At 37.0% G+C, this 19,411-nt stretch overlaps 1 protein-coding gene across 4 annotated transcripts in view; it reads right to left on the bottom strand.

Annotated features, from left to right (window-relative positions):
- NF1 (neurofibromin 1) overlaps nucleotides 1-19,411 on the bottom strand; it is a 308,789-nt gene that overhangs the window by 177,465 nt on the left and 111,913 nt on the right. For all 4 annotated transcript variants that reach the window (XM_053567657.1, XM_053567660.1, XM_053567661.1 and 1 more), the window contains exons 13-15: nucleotides 13,562-13,696; nucleotides 8,895-9,008; nucleotides 1,708-1,787 (exon numbers count right to left, since the gene is read on the bottom strand). In XM_053567657.1, coding sequence (XP_053423632.1) covers nucleotides 1,708-1,787; nucleotides 8,895-9,008; nucleotides 13,562-13,696 — 329 coding nt within the window. The remainder of the gene's footprint in view (nucleotides 1-1,707; nucleotides 1,788-8,894; nucleotides 9,009-13,561; nucleotides 13,697-19,411) is intronic.

The following is a 19,411-nucleotide window of genomic DNA, read 5'->3' as shown; positions in this document are numbered from 1 at the left end:
GTTGTGACAGAAACTGTATGACCTACAAAGTCTAAAATATTTACTATCTGGCCCTTTTAGAGAACAAATTTCCTAATCCTTACTCTAGTGCTGCACTGCCCAACATGTGGCTATTGAGCACTTTAATATGGTTTGTCCAAATTCAGATATAAGTACAAAACACGTACCAAATGTTTAAGACTTTACTTAAAAAAGAATAAAATATCTCATTAGTAAGTTCATGTTAATTAAAAACTGAACTTATAATAGATATGCCTACATACCAGGTAAATAAAATACATCATTAAAATTAATTTTACCTATTTCTTTTTGCTATGTAATGTGTTAATTACAAAATTTAAAGCTACAGTGTAGCACCCGTAGCTCAGTAGTTAAGGGGCTGGCCACATACACCAAGGCTGGCAGGTTCAAACCCACCCCGGGCCAGCTAAAACAACAATGACAACTGCAACAACAACAACAACAAAAATAGCCATGTGTCGTGATGGGTACCTGTAGTCCCATCTACATGGGAGGCTGAGGCAAGAGAATCGCTTAAGCCCAAGAGTTTGAGGTTGCTGTGAGCTACTGACGCCACAGCACTCCACCAAGGGCGACATAGTGAGACTCTGTCTCAAAATAAATAAATAAATAAATAAAGTTACATATGTGGATCACATTATATTACTATTAGAGAGCACTGCTCTAAGATTTAACTTAGCTGCTAAGTGATTCAACAAACCCACTTCTATAAGATAATGGTAAGCTTGAGATTTATACATCTATATTTTCCTCAATGTGGTATTATTAAAAGATTATAATTTATATAATCTAGGAAACAGACTAGAAAATTCTGTATGTATTTTTGCCTTCTAAGCAGATGCCCATTATTCATTCATTCATCAAAAGCTCTGGTATTAATGGAAAACTTATGAAAGACTGGTTTAAAAAACTGAGAAAACAATTTTGATATGAAAACAATTAATGACAATTAAGGTTATGGGGGGGAAGCAGAAAGAGGGACGGAGGGAGGGGGGTGGGGCCTTGGTGTGTGTCACACTTTATGGGGGCAAGACATGATTGCAAGAGGGACTTTACCTAACAATTGCAATCAGTGTAACCTGGCTTATTGTACCCTCAATGAATCCCCAACAATAAAAAAACAAACAAACAAACAAAAAAAAACTTTGAGAAAAAGTTGTTATAAATTTTTATCACTCTGGGTTTATAACTATGAAAATCTATTAAAAACAGTTTTAACTACACAGAAATCTGAAACAGAAGATAATACACCAAATGACAGTACTTAGGATTACATGATAAAATGTAGCACTATTATTTTTTTTTTTTTTTGTAGAGACAGAGTCTCACTGTACGGCCCGCGGTAGAGTGCCATGGCGTTACACGGCTCACAGCAACCTCTAACTCTTGGGCTTACGCGATTCTCTTGCCTCAGCCTCCCGAGTAGCTGGGACTACAGGCGCCCGCCACAACGCCCGGCTATAAATGTAGCACTATTTTAAAAACTTTATTTTCTAAATTGCTATGATACTATTTTTATAGTTAAAATAAGAAATAGTCTAATAACTTCAAGTCAAATAAATATAAAGTTGTAAAATTTCCATAAATACAAGTTTTACAATGAGCTAAGTACTCTACAGTTAATATTTAAAGAAAAAATACAAAATAAAATTTTAAAATTGAATTAAAAAATAAAAGTACACATACCTAATCTCCCAAAATGTTTCTACAGGTGCATCAGGATTCCACAAATCAATGCTATCTAACTGATGAAGAACCAGCAGAGCCTGAAATTTTAAAAAAAGAGAAACAGAGAAGATATGTTTTACCAAAAACATTTTGGTAAACCTAACACCAGAGTATTTATTTTTAAAATGCTACAAAAGTGACATATTTAATTTATACCCTCTATTTACAGCAAAAGGTAAAAGAGGAAAACTCTGGAGAACACAAATCTCTAGGGAACAATATATCCAGAAGGAAATCACTTTATTCCCATCATTCCTACTTTAAAAACATACACATATAAAGTTAAGACTGAAGAACTCAGAACTATAATATGACTGTAAAAACTGCTTTAAGACAAAATTATTTCAATACATATTAAAGAATTCTATGAGGGGGGACCTTACACAGAGTCATAGTTCAGGGAACACAGCAAGGAGGTGGTAAGCTGGATACAGCGTATGATCCAGAGCAGTGGAAATCTCATGAATTAGGCAAGTGACTGCAACCAGCTTGGCTGGCCCACCACAGAGGCCCAGGACGGGAGGAAGCCTTTCTGGAGTTTTCAGTTGTTGGGGGAAGCTGTACATTGAGTGGAAAGCTTGGAAGAGTGGGCAGACTCAAACAGTATATAGCAACCAGATTTAAAAGCCAGTTGGAGCAGATTTGCCATACGTTTCGTGGATGGCAAGGCAGCCATACTGACAAGGTCTCTGTGGCCAAGAGGCTGCCATTATGGGAAGGTTGGGAGAAGGTCTTAGCAGGGGCCTAAAGCGTGGCCATTCCAGCGTGGATTCTGGCTGCCAGGATCAGAATTCCACTCCAGGGACAGGCGAAGGGACTCCTGCAACCCATGGGAACTGGAATCAAGGGGCACTGTGAGACCCACCCCTGAAGGATTCTTGTGAGTGTTAAGATCCCAACCTGGCAAGGTCTGAATGCTGAGGAAACAATGAGATGATCACCAAAGGCAACTAAGCTTAGAATAAGGACCATAAAAGCTGCTGTTTGTGCTGTCTCCTTAAAAAAACCACAGCACCACCTGTTGTCCTGGTGACATATTGCAACACACTGTCATCAAGTGCAAGGACTTACTTCTGTTTGAAACAAAGGAGGCAATGAGAAGTAAAAAGGAGGACAAAGAGGTGAACAAGAAGAACGAACATATGGGGAGGCACCAACTGAAAAATTCAGGCAACACGTAAAACCAAAACAGAGGAACTCCTCCAAGGGACCATAAGGCAGCTACTGGCACCTATAAAGAACTAATGGACTTGACAAAAAGGGAATTTGAGTTTGTTGACGTGCTCCCTTTCTGTTTTTCGAATGTAGGCAACTAATGCAATAAATTTCCGTTTTAAGACTGCTTTTGCTGTATCCCACAGATTTTTTTTTTTTTTATTGTTGGGGATTCATTGAGGGTACAATAAGCCAGGTTACACTGATTGCAATTGTTAGGTAAAGTCCCTCTTGCAATCATGTCACAGATTTTGATAACTTGTGCCTTCATTGTTGTTATGTTTGAGGAATTTAATGATTTCCTCTTTTATCTCTTCCTGAACCCAACTATCATTCAACATAAAGATGTTTAATTTTCGGCTCGGCGCCTGTGGCTCAGGCCAGCCACATACACCTGAGCCTTCAGTGTTACTCCCTTCAGTACGATATTAACTGTGGGTTTGTTGTAGATGGCTTCAATCAGTTTAAAAATGTACCATGGATAACTATATTCTTTAGAGTTCTAATTAGAAAAGGATGCTGAATTTTACCAATGCTTTTTCTGCATCTATTGAGAGGATCATATGGTCTTTGGTTTTGCTTCTGTTGATAGGATGAATTATGTTTATGGACTTGCATATGTTAAACCAGCCTTGCCTCCCTGGGATGAAACCTACTTGATCATAATGAATGATTTTTTTAGTGTGTAGCTGTAATCTATTGGCTAGGATTTTATTGAGAATTTTTGCATCTATATTGACGAATGAAATTGATCTGAAATTCTGGTTTTTTTAGTTGGGTCTTTTCCTGGTTTGGGTATCAGGGTGATGTTTGCTCCATAGAATGTGTTGGGGAAGATTCCTTCCTTCTTGAATTTTTGAAATAATTTCTGCAGAATGGGAATAAGCTCTTCTTTGAAGGTTTGATAGAATTCTGGTGTGAAGCCATTTAGACCAAGGCTTTTTTTGGTTAGGAGATTTTTATTGTTTTTTTGATCTCAGTTCTTGAAATTGATCTGTTCAAGAGATCTATTTCTTCTTGATTAAGTGTAGGGAGACGGTACAGTTCCAGGTATTGATCCATTTCTTCCACATTGTCAAATTTCTGGTCACAAAGTTTCTTGTAGTACTCAAAGATGATCTCCTGTATCTCTGTGGTATCTGTTGTTATTTCCCCTTTATCATTTCTGATTGAGGTTATTAGAGATTTTTACTTTTCTGTTTCTAGTTAATCTGGCCATAGGTTTATCTGTTTTATTTATTCTTTTTGAAAAACCAACTTTTTGTTTCATTAATTTCGGAGTCATTTTTTTGTTTTCAATTTCATTCATCTCTGATTTCATTTTGGTTATTTCTTCTTTTCTGCTGGGTTTGGGATTAGTTTGTTCTATTTCTAGTTCCATAAGATGAAATGCTTTAGTTTTTTCAAGTGACAAATTATATTTTTGTTTCATAAAACTTTTTTTAATATTGAAAATGTACTAGACTTTTCCCCATCTTAATATGATTTTCTTTACATGCTTCCTTTCTTTTTGAATTACACACACACACACAAACACACATATGTGCGCGTACTTTTTTTATTTTTGAGAAAGGGTCTGCCTCTGTTGCTGGGTGGGTGCAGTGGCCTCATCACAGCTCACTTTAGCCTCAAACTCTTGAGCTCAGGATATCCTCCTGCCTCAGTCTCCTCAGAACCTGAGAGTACAAGCATGTACTACCATACCTGTCTAATTTCTATATTTTGTGTAGAGACAGGGTCTTGCTATTTGCTCAGGCTTGTCCCAAACTCTTAGCCTCAAATGATTTGCCCATCTTAGCCTCCAAAAGTTCTAGGATTATAGATATGAGTGAGCCACCACACCTGGCTTTTCTATGTCTAGTTTAACAAAGTTAAACACAGTATATTCACTTGGCATTTCATAAATATTTTTCCATATTGGTATGTGATCTACCTGGGTTTTAGTTTAGTAAGTGTTTAACAACTCATCGCATTAACCCGTTCTCTCACTAGTGAATAAAATTCTTTTAATACTCTCTTATGAATAGGAGTAATGAGTATCTATTTGTGTAGCTTTTTCCTTTTGAATTGTATTCATAAGATTAAAAATATCACAGAAATTTAATTATTTGGACAAAAAACTGAAATATTTATATAGCTCCTGCCAAACAGCTTTCTTAAAAATAAATTTAGAAATATACCAATTTATAGGGCCAACAGCAATACAAACAAATATAAGCAATAATTTTACATAAGGAGAGCTGAAATTATTCTATAAACATTTTTACTGCAGCACACAGTATGTACAGTAAGGTAGCAAACCTTAAGATTACAGATCAATGAATTTTTACAAAGTATATGCCCCCACATTATCCAGATCAACATTACTAGAAGCTTTTTACACATCCATTCTTGGTCCTTAGCCCTTCGCAAAAGGCTCAGGTTCAGACTTCCACCACCATAAGTGACAAAACTTTCGGTAAGTTTTGCTTGTTTTTGAACTTTATATATAAGAAATCATACAGTGTGTTCTCTTTGTATTTGGCAATTTCCACTCAATATTACCTCTGTGAGATTCACTCATGTTTTTCTCATTTAGCAATAGATCCTTCTTTTTCTAATTGTATAATATTTAATTGAATGAATATAACCAAATTATACATTCTACCAATGACACAGTTTAGAAAGCTATTACAAATTACATACTAATATTTTTGTACATGTCTTTTGGTAAATGTATATATACATTTCTGTTGGATATATAACTAGGACTGGAATTGCTATGTTTATCTTAAGTAGATAATACAAAACAATTTTTAATGGCAGTTATATTAATTTACAGAGTAAATTAAAACATAGGTAATCATTGACATTTCATGAATTTTTTTTGATACAGATTTCTAGCTTAATCCCACTATAGTCACAAGGAAACATTCTGAATGATTTCAATCCTTTGGAAACTGTTGGTTCTTGCTTCATGCTCAGGATATATATAGTAAATGTTCCATGTGTACTTAAGTGTAATTGAGTATAATGCTCTGTATATGTCAAATGGATCAAATTTGATAATCATGTAGCTTAAATCGTCTATTCCTCACCTTTTTTATTTGTCCTATCAGATTTTGAGCAAGGTATACTTAAGTATACCACTATAAATGGATTATATAGCTCCTTTTACTTATATAATTTTGCATATTTTGAAGCTTTATATATTCTAAAGCTTTGTTATTAGATTCATATATGGTTCTATATTCTAGATGTGTTGGTTCTCTTTGTAATAATAACATGTCCCTCTTCATTTCTACTAATACATCTTCCTTTAAAACCTTTATCTATATATTATACCAGCCTTCTTGGGTTAGTGTTTGTAGGGCATGTTTTTCTATTGTTGTACTGTCTATCTTCTAGTGCCTTTATATTTAAGCTGTGCCTCTTGTAAAGACCACACAGTAAGATTTTTGCATTCCCAGTTATTTACCTACGAGAAAGGAAGCATATGTCCATATACAGATTTGTATATAAAAGATCTGAGAAGATTTATAACAGCTAACAACTTGACACAATAGAAATGTCCATCAACAGGTAGACAAATTATGCTATCTTCATACAATGGAACATAACACTTCATTAAATATGATCTTTAACAAAAAGGAATGAACTACTGACATGCAATAACATAGATGAATATCATAATATTTATGTTGAGTTAAAAAAGACAGTTGAAAGAGTATACACTTAATTTTTTTAAGAGGCAGTCTCACTTTATCGCCCTTGGTAGAGTGTCATGGCATCACAGCTCACAGCAACCTCCAACTCTTGGGCTCAGGCGATTCTCTTGCCTCAGCCTGACTATTTTGTTGTTGTTGTAGTTCTCATTGTTGTTTAGCTCGCCCAGCCTTGGTGTATGTGGCCAGGACAGTAACCACAGGGTTACGGGCGCCGAGCAGGAGTTTTATAACTTTTGCCCTTGCTTTCTTGCCCATGCTCATGTGGCTAGGAAACGGCAGAGTCTGGGATGGAATTCAGGGCTGACTTAAATATTTAGATTTTAAACCAGAATACTAACTGCCCCTTAAATTTTTAATCTGAGTATCAAGTTTGATTTAAAAAGAAATGAAGATGGGCAGCGCCTATAGCTCAGGGGGCAGGGCACTGGCCCCATATACCCAGGGTGGCGGGTTCAAACCTGGCCCTGGCCAAACTACAACAACAACAAAAATAAACTGCCAGGCATTGTGGCGGGCGCCTGTAGTCCCAGCTACTCAGGAGGCTGAGGCAAGAGAATCGCCTAAGCCCAAGAGTTGGAGGTTGCTGTGAGCTGTGTAACTGGGATTACAGGCACCTGCCACAATGCCTGGCTATTTTTGTTGTTGCAGTTTGGCTGGGGCCATGTTTGAACCTGCCACTCTCGGTATATGGGGCTGGCGACCTATTCACTGAGCCACGGGCGATGCCCAAAAGAGTATACACTTTATGATTCCACTTACAGAAGATACAAACTAAGCTATAGCAATAGAGCAGACTCAGTGGTTGCAAAGTAGGAAAGGGAGAACACAGGGGGCAAGAAGGGTAGGGAGGAGGTAAGGAGGCCGGCACTACAAAGGAGTACAAAGTAACTTTTGGCAGTAATTCATATGTTCACCTAAGTGCCCATCAACAAGTGAACAATCTCTGGTATAATCATCAATGGAATACTTATCAACAATTTAAAAAAGGAGCTAACACATGTGACATGAATGAATCCCATAAAGAAGCCATATAAATGAGAATACATTTAAGATTCCATCATCTGAACTTCCAGACTGGCAAAACTAACCTAGAGTGACAAAAATCAGACCAGTGGTCTGGGACACCCAGGGTGAGGGTGGGGACACAGGGAATCTTTCAGGAGTGATCAGAAATACTGTAACTCTTTTATGATTTTATTTTACATAAATTATACTTCAATAAAACTGACTAAAAACCATATTCTCATCAACTAAGCAATGTAAAAATAATTTTTTAAAAAGTCAGCTATGTTCATATCCACCTGAATGGCTATAAGGAAAACCACAGATAATCACAGGTGTGAGCAAGGATGCAGAGATACTAGAACGCTCATACATTGCTAATGGGATATAAAATGTGGCAGTTGCTTTGAAAAACTGTCTGGCAAACCCTCAACAGATCAAGAGAGTTACCATATGATCCAGCAATTCCACTCCTAGATATATACTTAAGAGATATGTCCACATTAAAACTTTTACACAAACAAGTATAGCAGCATAATAACCAAAAAGTATAAACAACCTCAAATGTCCATCAGCTGATAAATAAACAAAATCAATAGCCACACAGTGGAATATATGGCAGTAAAAACAATAAAATACTCATTCATGCTACAACATGAAAGAACCTTGAGAACAGTATACTGAGTCAAAGTAGCCAGACATAAAAGGCAACATATTGTATGATTCTATTTATATGAAATGTCTAAAATCAGCAAGTCTACAGAGATGGAAAAAATAGTTTAGTGGTTGCTGGAGGATGGGGGAATAGGGAATGATGAGGTTACTCTTCAGGGTGACAAAAATGCTCTGGAATTAGTGGTGGTGCTTGCACAACTGAGTGAATATACTAAAAACCACTGAAATGTACTCTTTAAACTGGTGAACTTTATAGTATGTGAATTATGTCTCAAATTTTAAAAATCTTATTAAAACATACAAAAACCCAACTGCAATTAGAAAATTTTGAACTATTTCATTAAGCACAAGAATTTTCACAATGCCACTGGAAGCCAGTAAACACCTTCTTTCTCCATGGAATTTTACAAAACGATGTATAAACACAAACATACTATGTCCAGACATCTACCTACTACTCAAAAGAAACCACATATCAAATGAACATCAAGAATGTACATAGTTAAAACCTTTCTTTCAAGAGCATAGAATTCATTTCCCCCTTACCTCCATTGCTTCCTGAGCAATCTCTGGCATGTGTGACTGAGGCACCAGTTGGACCAACCCTGTAATTAATTCTGCTGTACTGCCTTGAGTTTCAGGGCCCTGTTTTCTTGGATTCTGCAAAGAACAAAAAACGAACTCCAATTTAAAAAGATCGAATCAATTGACAAGAACTAGAGAGAGAGAAGAATGGGGAGGGACTGTTAAATGGTACAAGGTTTCTTATAGGGGTAATAAAAATGTTCTACAATTAGTTGTGATGTTTAGAGAACTCTGCAAATATACTGAAAACCAATGAAAATTACAATTTAAAATGGCAAATTTTATAGCATATTGACTGTATCTAACTAAAAATAATAGAATTTTTTTAAAAATCACAACTGCTTCTGTTAGAAATTCTCTTAATCCACATCTATATTTGTTCATCAATGTGAATAATGTCCAGGAAAAATCCTAAGAGAAAACAAAAACTACATATTAGACTTTTCCATTAAAATATTCTATCCGTAAGATGAGGGGTAATATTTTTTTTCAATCTTAGTATACTGGCTAAATAATACACATCAGGTTTGGAACTTGCTGCTTTTGTGCTTAAACACTATTGCAATCGAAGGCAAAAACATACATGTTGGATGAGGATTGTATGATTATTCTGTACAGCTCACTTGTCCAGTACAAAGACCCTGCCTAAATCCTCACAGTGGTGTCAAAAAGAGGGCTAGGATCTATACCTCTAGATTCTTTCACGTCAGTCCTTGTCATTATAGAAAAGGTGTATTAAGCAAAAAAATTGTTGTAAATAAATTTGAATGTCTACTTTTTTAAAGGGACTAAAATGTCTCCCATAATTTCAGTATATTTATTTAAGGCCAATGCAATTTGCATTCATGCTTTATTTTTTGGAACTACAAATTTTTCCTTATTATAATGACTAAGTAAGCCTTTATCCCAGGATATATAATTCAAAACTGTTAGCTCACTTTCTGGCATTTATATTCATTCGTAACTTAATAACATGTAATGAACACCAAAGAAACAAAAATAGGGAAAAAAAAGTTCTCTACCCTCCAGAAGCATGTAGTTTTTGTAGGGAAGACAGCATCAATAAAATAATCAGACCAGCAGGTGCAGTGGAGGACACCTGTAGTCCCAGCTACTCAGGAGACTGAGGTGAGAGGATCACTTAAGCCCAGGACACCAGCCTGGACAACATAGCAATAGCCCATCTCAAAAAAGAAAGAAAAAAATCAAACTGACAAGTGTGAAATTACAAATCATATAGGACTATAAAAGTACCTGTTGTTATGAAAGCCTGTAACAGAGAAATGTGGTCTAGTCAGAGAGGCTCCTTTACAGCAATGGTGATTGTTTAAAATTAGCAGAAATTACTTTGTGAAGAGTAGAGGGAAATAAATTCTAGGCAGAGGAGTACAAAGGCAGGTATGAAAGAATATGGTACGTAAGGAGGAGTGAAAGAAAGGCCATCATAAATAGAGAAAGCAAAGAAAAATGTAATACTAGACGTGGAAGAAGTGATACGTGGAGAAAGACTACATGACCTCGTAGATCTACTTGAAGTCTTGTCCTTGTAACAAGAGTAATTTCAACTAAAAGGTTTTAAGTTGGACAGGGACATGGTAAGATTTACTTTTTTTTTATTAATTAATTTATTTTTATCGTTAAATCATAGCTGTGTGCATTAGTGCAATCAAGGGGTACAATGTGCTGTGCATATACAATCTGAAATATTCTCATAGATTTACTTTTTAAAGAGATACACTGGCAGCACCTGTCGCCCAGTGGGTAGGGCACCAGCCCCATATACAGAGCGTGGTGGGTTCAAACCCGACCAAACTGAAACAAAAAAAAAGCCAGGCGTTGTGGTGGGCGCCTGTAGCCCCAGCTTCTCAGGAGGCTGAGGCAAGAGAATCGCCTAAGCCCAGGAGCTGGAGGTTGCTGTGAGCTGTGACGCGACAGCACTCTACCAAGGGCGACAAAATGAGACTGTCTCTACAAAAAAAAAAGAGAGAGAGAGATACACCATAATTTCAGTCCAAAGAAATGATATGGGGGATTAAGAAATGATGCAAGCTGAGTAATTAGAGCTCTTAAAAAATTTAGAGGATAAGGAGGAGATGGAATATAATAAAATCACACTATTGTAATGATACCATATTTGAGACTTCCTATTTACTAAAACTTACCCTGTTTTCCCGAAAATAAGACAGTGTCTTATTTTAAGGTGTGCTCCCAAAGATGCGCTAGGTTTTATTTTTAGGGGACATCTTACCTTTCCTGTAAGTAGGTCTTATTTTCGGAGGATGTCTTATTTTCGGGGAAACAGGGTAGAACGGTAACTCTAAAGTGAAAAAGTTACTAACCACTAGATGGCAGCAAAGAAAATAATTTCCATTTTAAATGATCCTTGGAAATTAGCAAGTTTTACTTAAATTCTTTTTCAAACAATAATATATTTAAGATATAAAAGGTATGCTTACTTTGGTGCTTTCTCTGAACCTGAATTAAAGCCTGTAAACAGGGTGATGCTATTATATGGCTTGCATGATGAAATAATGCCACAAATAAGTTGTGACACATAAGGACACTTCATGAGACTCGGCACCTATGGCTCAAGCAGCTAAGGCACGAGCCACATACACCTGAGCTGGCAAGTTTGAATCCAGCCCAGGTCCACCAAACAACAACGGCTGCAACCAAAAAATAGCCGGGCGTTGTGCCGGGTGCCTCCTACTTGTGAGGCAGAGACAGGAGAATTGCTTGAGCCCAGGTGTTGGAGGTTGCTGTGAGCTGTGATGCCACAGCACTCTACCTAGGGCGACAGCTTGAGGCTCTGTCTCAAAAAAAAGGACACTTCATGACTTTTACAGAGTCTCACTGACAGATTTTATGGAATTTTTCCAGGAACTATTTGTTCCATTAGACTCCTGAATTTGAATTGGCTTTTCAAACAATTTAAAACATCACAGGCCTTTTGGGGTCACTGATTTTTCAGGGGAAATTCTTTCTTTCTTTCTTCTTCTTCTTTTTTTTTTTGTTTTTTTTTTTAGACAGAGTCTCACTTGTCACCCTTGGTAGAGTACCCTGGCATCACAGCTCACAGCAACCTCAAACTCTTGGACTCAAGAGAGTCCCTTGCCTCAGCCTCCTGCGTAGCTGGGACTATAGGCACAATACCTGGCTATTTTTAGAAATAGGGTCTCACTTGGACTGAGGCTGGTTTCAAACCTGTAAACTCAGGCAATCCACCTGTCTCGGCCTCCCAGAGTGCTAGAATTACAGGCGTGAGCCACCGTGCCCTGCCTGGGAATTCTTTCTCCGTACTTTCTTTCCACAAAAATTATTCACATATACGCATTTTTTAAAATTCAATAACAAGAATTCACAGAATTCTTGAAACCACTGACATCTAGTTACAAACCCCTAGATTTGAAAAATGCACCATCAAAATTGAAAGCACCTTAGTACTTAAAAAGCCAGCTACTGAATAATACGAAACCTTGCTTGGTGCTGTTCTCCAGGGACTGGGAGAAACTCAACAAAGGTTAAACATGTTATCCTATAAACTTCACAATACAGAACTATTCCAATATTTGGGGCATTAGTAATACTAATTTTAATATTAATTATATTTTATTGATAGTAACAACAGCTAAACATTTAGTGCTTGTTACGAACTAGGCATTGTTCCTAAAAACATAACGTGCTATTTCAATCTTCTTAACCTGTCTGAGGTAGGAACCATTATCCCAATAATTCAGATGAAAAAACTAAGGCACAGAGAGATTTAATAAGTCACCCATATTGCACATAAAACTATCATTCCTTTGCTTCGTGTACATTAGTTCCTAATTACTCTGTGTACCAGAGTGATATTCTTAGGATTCTAATATCATCCGAGGCAGCTTAGAGTTACCCTCATTTTCACCTTCTCTTTCCAATACAGTATTTGTATGCAGAGCCAGTGATAATAGAAGGCTGATAACAGGAAGAAGGGTATAGAAAAGCTAAATTATTTGGCAACAGCAACTGGAGATTCTACCATCCAAGTGCAGCTATGGAAAGCACTGTGACTTACGGTTGCTTCATTATCCCCACCCCCATCCCAACCTGGTAATAGAGTGAGGACAGATGATCTCACCAAAGTATGTTAACTTAATGAAAACAGAAATTAAAAAGGTTAAAAAATTTGATCTAGGCATGGTGGCTCATGCCTGTAATCCTAGAACTCTGAGAGGCCAAGGTGGATGGATTGCTTGAACTCAGAAGTTCCAGACCAGCCCGAGCAAGAGCAAGACCCCATCTCTAAAAATAAATGGGCATTGTGGTGGGCACCTATAGTCCCAGTTTCTTGGGAGGCGGAGGCAAGAGGGTCACTTGAGCCCAGGATTTTGAGGCTGCTGTGAGGTATGACAGCATGGCACTCTACTGGGGCAAGAAAGTGAGAGGAAGGAAGGAAGGGAGGGAGGGAAGTTGATTTAATTCTATTAGTATTCTCTAAAAGTTAGTTTTCATAGAGATGTCTAAGGTTTTAGGTATGATCAGAAAGGATCAGTAACAATTAGCTAACAATTATCCTCAATGTCTTGGCACTTCAGTTAAACCAAATTAACAGTGTAATAATTTTGAGGTATTTCACAGAAAATACTTACACAAAGCAAGAGTTTTGGATCTGCATGAATTAGTTTCACCATAGACAAAAGAAGATACTTATAGCTTCTTGTCTCCAAATCTGTAGGTTTTTCTTTAAATTTAAGGCTTGTTACTTTTTCTTTAAATGTAAGACTCTAAAAAACAAAAACAGTGTGTCACCTATTAATAATCAAATATAAAACTCAGGATCAAAGCTACCCAACTTTTTAAAAGAAACTTATTATAAAAAAGATTTGAAAAAATAGATACATTTTATAGCACCAAATGTGTATTAGTAGAAATATTCAATAGTAAGTAGATTAATATTATTAAGCTTAAGAACTAACAAAAATTGGTTTCACACCATTTATACTATTCTTGATCAGTATAAAATTTAATGAAAATCTATTAAAGTATAAATTTTCAGAGACGGGGGTCTTACTCTGGCTCAGGCTGGTTTTGAACCTGTAAGCTCAGACAATCCACCCGCCTTGGCCTCCAGGAGTGCTGAGTATTCACTATACTATACTTTCATTAAAAATCTCCTATGTATAACAAACAATTTTACAAAATATGAAAACCTAAATAAAGAAAAAACATTTGTCCTATCCAAATAGATATACTGGGCAACTCATTAAACAAACACTTATTTCCCAGAAATATGTACATATAGTTCATATACTCAACATTGTAAGATGTATCATTATTTGATGTCCCCAAAAGAATGAAAAACCCACTACCAAGTGTATAATATATACAAAGACACACCCCCAATTTCAGAGAAGAGTAAAAATAAGTGCTTCTTAGAGTCGATGAAACATGTATTACATAGGCAATCTCTGTATTTAATAGTTTAATTATAAAATTTGCTTTTTCTTTTAGTGGCATTCCATCTTCTAAGTTATAGAATGCATGCATTTCACCTGAAGAACATTCATGAAACAGAGAGCTCTTTCAGAAAGACTACATCATGGGAAATGTGTTTCAAATACAGAGATACTAGGATGAACTAAAATAATTATACATGTTCTTCAGCTAAAAACTTAACATTATATTTTAAATCTAATATCACCTTTCTATTCTTACAAAATTTCTTTTCCTTTAAAAACACACAAAAATACCTATTTTTGAAATGGATACATTTATGTGGGCACATACGCAAACACAGAGATAGAAGACTATGCAGCATCTATGCACCGTACGAAACATGCTCAAGCAAACAGCTGTCACTTAAAGTTCAAACCGGAGCAGCATACCTACAACACACGGCAAACTATTGTCAGTGCTTAAGTGTGGGGAACGCATTTGTTATTACATTCAAGAACACCAAAGGTTTTTGATCCTCAAAAGGGAAGAATAGCTATTTAATGTGCACATTTATGCTAAAGAATGTCACTACAGAAGACAAATAACCAAACTTACAAATATTATTAACTTTTATATTTATAAGGCAAATACTTTACCAAATGTATTTAATGAATTTTGGTTTTAGTGTTCTCATGAAACTATCTTTTTATCATTTTAATTTGAAGTATTTCACCTTGTACCAAAGGGAAATTTTCATTGAACAAATTTATTTGCTATGATGTATTTAACGAAGTGTAACAAACTCTTTTTCCCTGATGCAGTCACTGCCCAGGAAGATAAGATCAGAGAATGATTAGCAGATATAAGAATTACCTTTTATTTAGTAATCACTTCCAAAAAGGTAAACAGAGCCACTTGCCACATAATGACACTTCAGTCAATGACAGACCACATATGGTGGTCTCCTAAGATTCCAAGTAAAATTCCTCTTGCCTGGTGATGTCACAGCCATTGTAAGGCCCTCACACAATGTACTACTCAGGTATTTGTGTTGATGCTGGTGTAAATAAACCTAATGCATTGCCACTCATATAAAAGTACAGTACATACAATTATGCACAGCATATGATACTTGATAAGGATAAAAACAATTATGTTACTGGCTTATGTATTCACTATACTATACTTTTTATTATTATTCCAGAGTGTACCTCTACTTATTAAAAGAAAAGTTAACTGTAAAGTAGCCTCACATAGGTCCTTCAGGAGGTATTCCGCAAGAAGGCATTGTTATAAACAACTCTGTTATTACCGCTCAAGACCTTTCAGTGGGGTAAGATATGAAGGGAAGATGGCGATACTGATGATCCTGACCTTGTGTTCACCTAGGCTAATGTGCGTATGTCTTAGTTTTCAACAAAAATGTTTAAAAAAGTAAAAAACACAAAGAAAGAAAAAAATATTAAAAACCACTTGAAAAATACTAAAAATCTTATAGAACAAAGAAAAATAGTTTTGGTTTTCTTTTTCTTCTTTTTTTTTTTGAGACAGTATCTTAATGCTGTTGCCTGGGCTATCAACATAGCTCACTATAGCTCGAAACTCCTGGGCTCAAGCAATCTTCCCACCCTGGTCTCTCAAGTAGCTGGGACTACAGGCACACAACACCATACCCAGCTAATTTTTTTGGACAGATGATATATCCCTCTTTTGCCCAGGCTGGTCTCAAACTCCTGGCTTCAACCGATTCTCCCACTTTGGGCTCCCGTAGAGCTAGATTACATGAGAAAGCCACAGAGTATGGCCAAGAGAAATATTTTTGTAGTTGTAACAACGTGTAATAAGCGAAGTGCTTTTTACAAAAGAGTCAAAAATTTAAAATTTATAAAGTTAAAACACTAAGGTAAGTTAACATGAATTTATTATTGAAGAAAGAAAATTTTAAATTTAGTGTATTCCAGTGTATGGCATTTATAAAAAGTCTACAATAGTCCACAGCAATGTTACCTAGGCCTTCCATTCACTCACCACACACTGACTCACAGAGCAAGCATCTTGCACTCCTGCAAGCTTCAATTTACAGTAAGTGCCTTATGCAGGTGTACTATTTTGATCTTTTATGCAGTATATATTTTTTATGTTTAGATACACAAATACTTACCATTATGTTACCACTGCCAACAATATTCAGTATAGTAACATGCTGTACTGGTTTGTAGCACAGAAGCAATAGGCTATACCATACAACCAAGGTGTAGAGCAGCCATACCATCTAGGTTTATGTAAGAACATTCTATGATGTTTGCATGTATCCCTGTCTTTAAGCAGTGTATAACCGTATTAGTTTAATTATGTCATCTCTTATCTCAGCATCCAAATTTTGTTCTAGCTTGGCTACTGAACATGAAATATAAAACCCCAAAAATTCGCTTAATAAATTTACTTAAAATTTACACCTTTTAATTTCAGAACCATTAGTGGTATATATGCATATAGTCAGGAACAACTTGCTAAAGAAGAAATGTACTTCTTAATTAGAATTTTAACAAAAAAATTATTTACTCATGATCTGAGCAAGATGGCAACCAAATAACAGCTTCCTTGCGACTGGGCACAGTGAGTCTGGGGAGATAAGACTCCAGGCATCTCTGGCTGGTGGGATCTGCCTATAATCATCCCTTTGAGGACACAGGGAGTCAGTGAGAGACTTGTGGACCCCAAGAGGAGCACAAAAACAGTGGAAAACTGGCAAGTGGGATCCGTGTGTTTGTTCGGTCTAATCCCGCCAGCAGCTGTCAATACAGCAGCAGTGAGACTACAAACTGGAAAGGCCTTACCTGTGAGCTGTTTTGGTGTTTTGGGACTTGGCACTCAGTTGAACTGCCTTGGGAGAGCTTGGGCAGGAGTGTGGAGAACTTTGGGCATTGTCTAGGGCCCCAGACTGAGCCACTGAGCCGGACAGAACTAATGGTGTTCAGATGTGGGCCCGGCAGAGCCACTGTGAGAGAACTGCCTGGGCAAGCTCTGCCCTCAGGGTCACAGAGCAAGGATAGGGTGGGAGGTAGTAATCTAGATACTGAGCCCCCTTACATCCTTAACCCTCAGGGGCAGAGTGAGACCAGTTTTGGCATACTGGGTTTAAGTGGATAGCCACTTCAGCAGGGATCCCAGCCACGAGCGCTTTCCTGGGAAAGCTTCTGCTTAGCGAAGCTTAGAAGTTTAAAGTGCCTTTTAAGAGGGCTGAAGAGAGATTTAGGGTCTCTACCCTATGGGGTTTGAGAAATCAGCAGAGGCCTCCAGGCGTATCAGCATTGTGATTAACATCTCATACCCCAGACGATCACCTGTTGCCCAGACAATATTCAACAAGATATATATACTCCTTTGTTTTTTGTTTTCCTGTTTTTTCGTTGTTGTTTTGTTTTTTAATTTCAACCTTTTCCCTATAGATTTTTCTTTTGTTTCTTTCTTTTCTTTCTCCTTTTTTCTAGTTTAAATACAATTTCCCATTGTTGCCTTTTACAATAATTAGAACTTCATTTTTGCTACTGTTTCTACCCCTATTATTTGGTTTTTCCCCCAATTTTATCCCGTAAAGTCGTCTGTTTGCTTGTTTTGGTTTGATTTATAGCATTTTCGTCTTTCTTCTCTACTTGGTAGAGATGGGGTACTGTGTCTGATCAGGTTAGCAAAGAGCTGCTGACCTCAAGGGAACCACTCAAACCGGCAGAGGTTGGGGTTTTTTTTAAGGTTGTGTCAAAGTACCCTACTGTACACCTATATTGCTCTGTCTCCCTTTCTGTGCCTCTCTTCTTTTTGTCAATATTCCCTTTTACCCACCCCTTCTCCTTTCTCTTTTTTCTTTTCTTTCTTTCTTTTATCCCTTCTTGCTCTTCAACCTTCTCATCCTTCTAGTCCTGTACCAAAAGGACTAGTCCACAGGCACAGCAACTTAAAGAACAAGAGAAAGTGTAAGGAAAATTAGGGTAAGGAAACACATAAAAGAAATCACTCATGAGGAAGAATCAGCAGAAAACTCCTGGCAACATGAAGAACCAGTCCGGAGCAAGCCCTCCAAGAGACCGTGAGGTAGCTACTGCAGAGGATTCCACCTATAAAGAAATGTTAGAAATGACAGAAAGGGAATTTAGAATACACATGATGAAAACAATGAAGGAAATGATGGAAACAGTGCAGGAAACTGCTGATAAAGTGGAAAAGAACCAAAAGGAAAACCAAAAACAGAATCAAATAAGAGATGAACTATGTAAGAATATAGAAAGGATATAGCAGAGCTGAAGGAACTGAAGCAGTCAATTAGGGAACTTAAAGATGCAATGGAAAGTATCAGCAACAGATTAGACCAGGCAGAAGAAAGAATCTCAGAGGTAGAGGACAAAGTTCTTGAGATAACTCAGATAGTTAAAGAGGCAGAAAAGAAGAGAGAGAAAGCAGAACGTTCACTGTCAGAATTATAGGACTTTACGAAGCATTCCAACATACGAGTTATAGGAATTCCAGAAGGGGAAGAAGATGCCCCCAGAGGAATGGAAGCCATACTAGAGAATATTATAAATGAAAAGTTCCAAAATATCACCAAAGATTCTGACACACTCCTTTCAGAGGGATATCGGACCCCAGGTAGCCTCAACTCTAACCGAGCTTCTCCAAGACACATTGTGATGAACCCGTCCAAAGTCAAGACAAAAGAAATGATTCTTCAAGATGCCAGGAGTGAGCGCCAGTTGAACTACAGGGGCAAATCCATCAGGGTGACTGCAGACTTCTCTAATGAAACTTTCCAAGCAAGAAGACAATGGTCATCTACCTTTAATTCACCTACTAGAACAATTTCCAGCCCAGAATTCTATATCCTGCTAAGCTAAGCTTTAAAATTGACAGAGAAATCAAATCATTTACTGATATGCAAACATTGAGGAAATTTGCCACAACAAGACCAGCTCTACAGGAAATTCTTCAACCTGTTCTACACACTGACCACCACAATGGATCAGCAGCAAAGTAAGAACTCAGAAATTAAAGGACAGAACCTAACTTCCACC

This window comes from Nycticebus coucang, chromosome 18 (genome assembly GCF_027406575.1).
Source record: "Nycticebus coucang isolate mNycCou1 chromosome 18, mNycCou1.pri, whole genome shotgun sequence".
Taxonomy (NCBI): Eukaryota; Metazoa; Chordata; class Mammalia; order Primates; family Lorisidae; genus Nycticebus; species Nycticebus coucang.
This window is presented reverse-complemented; position numbering and strand designations above follow the sequence as displayed.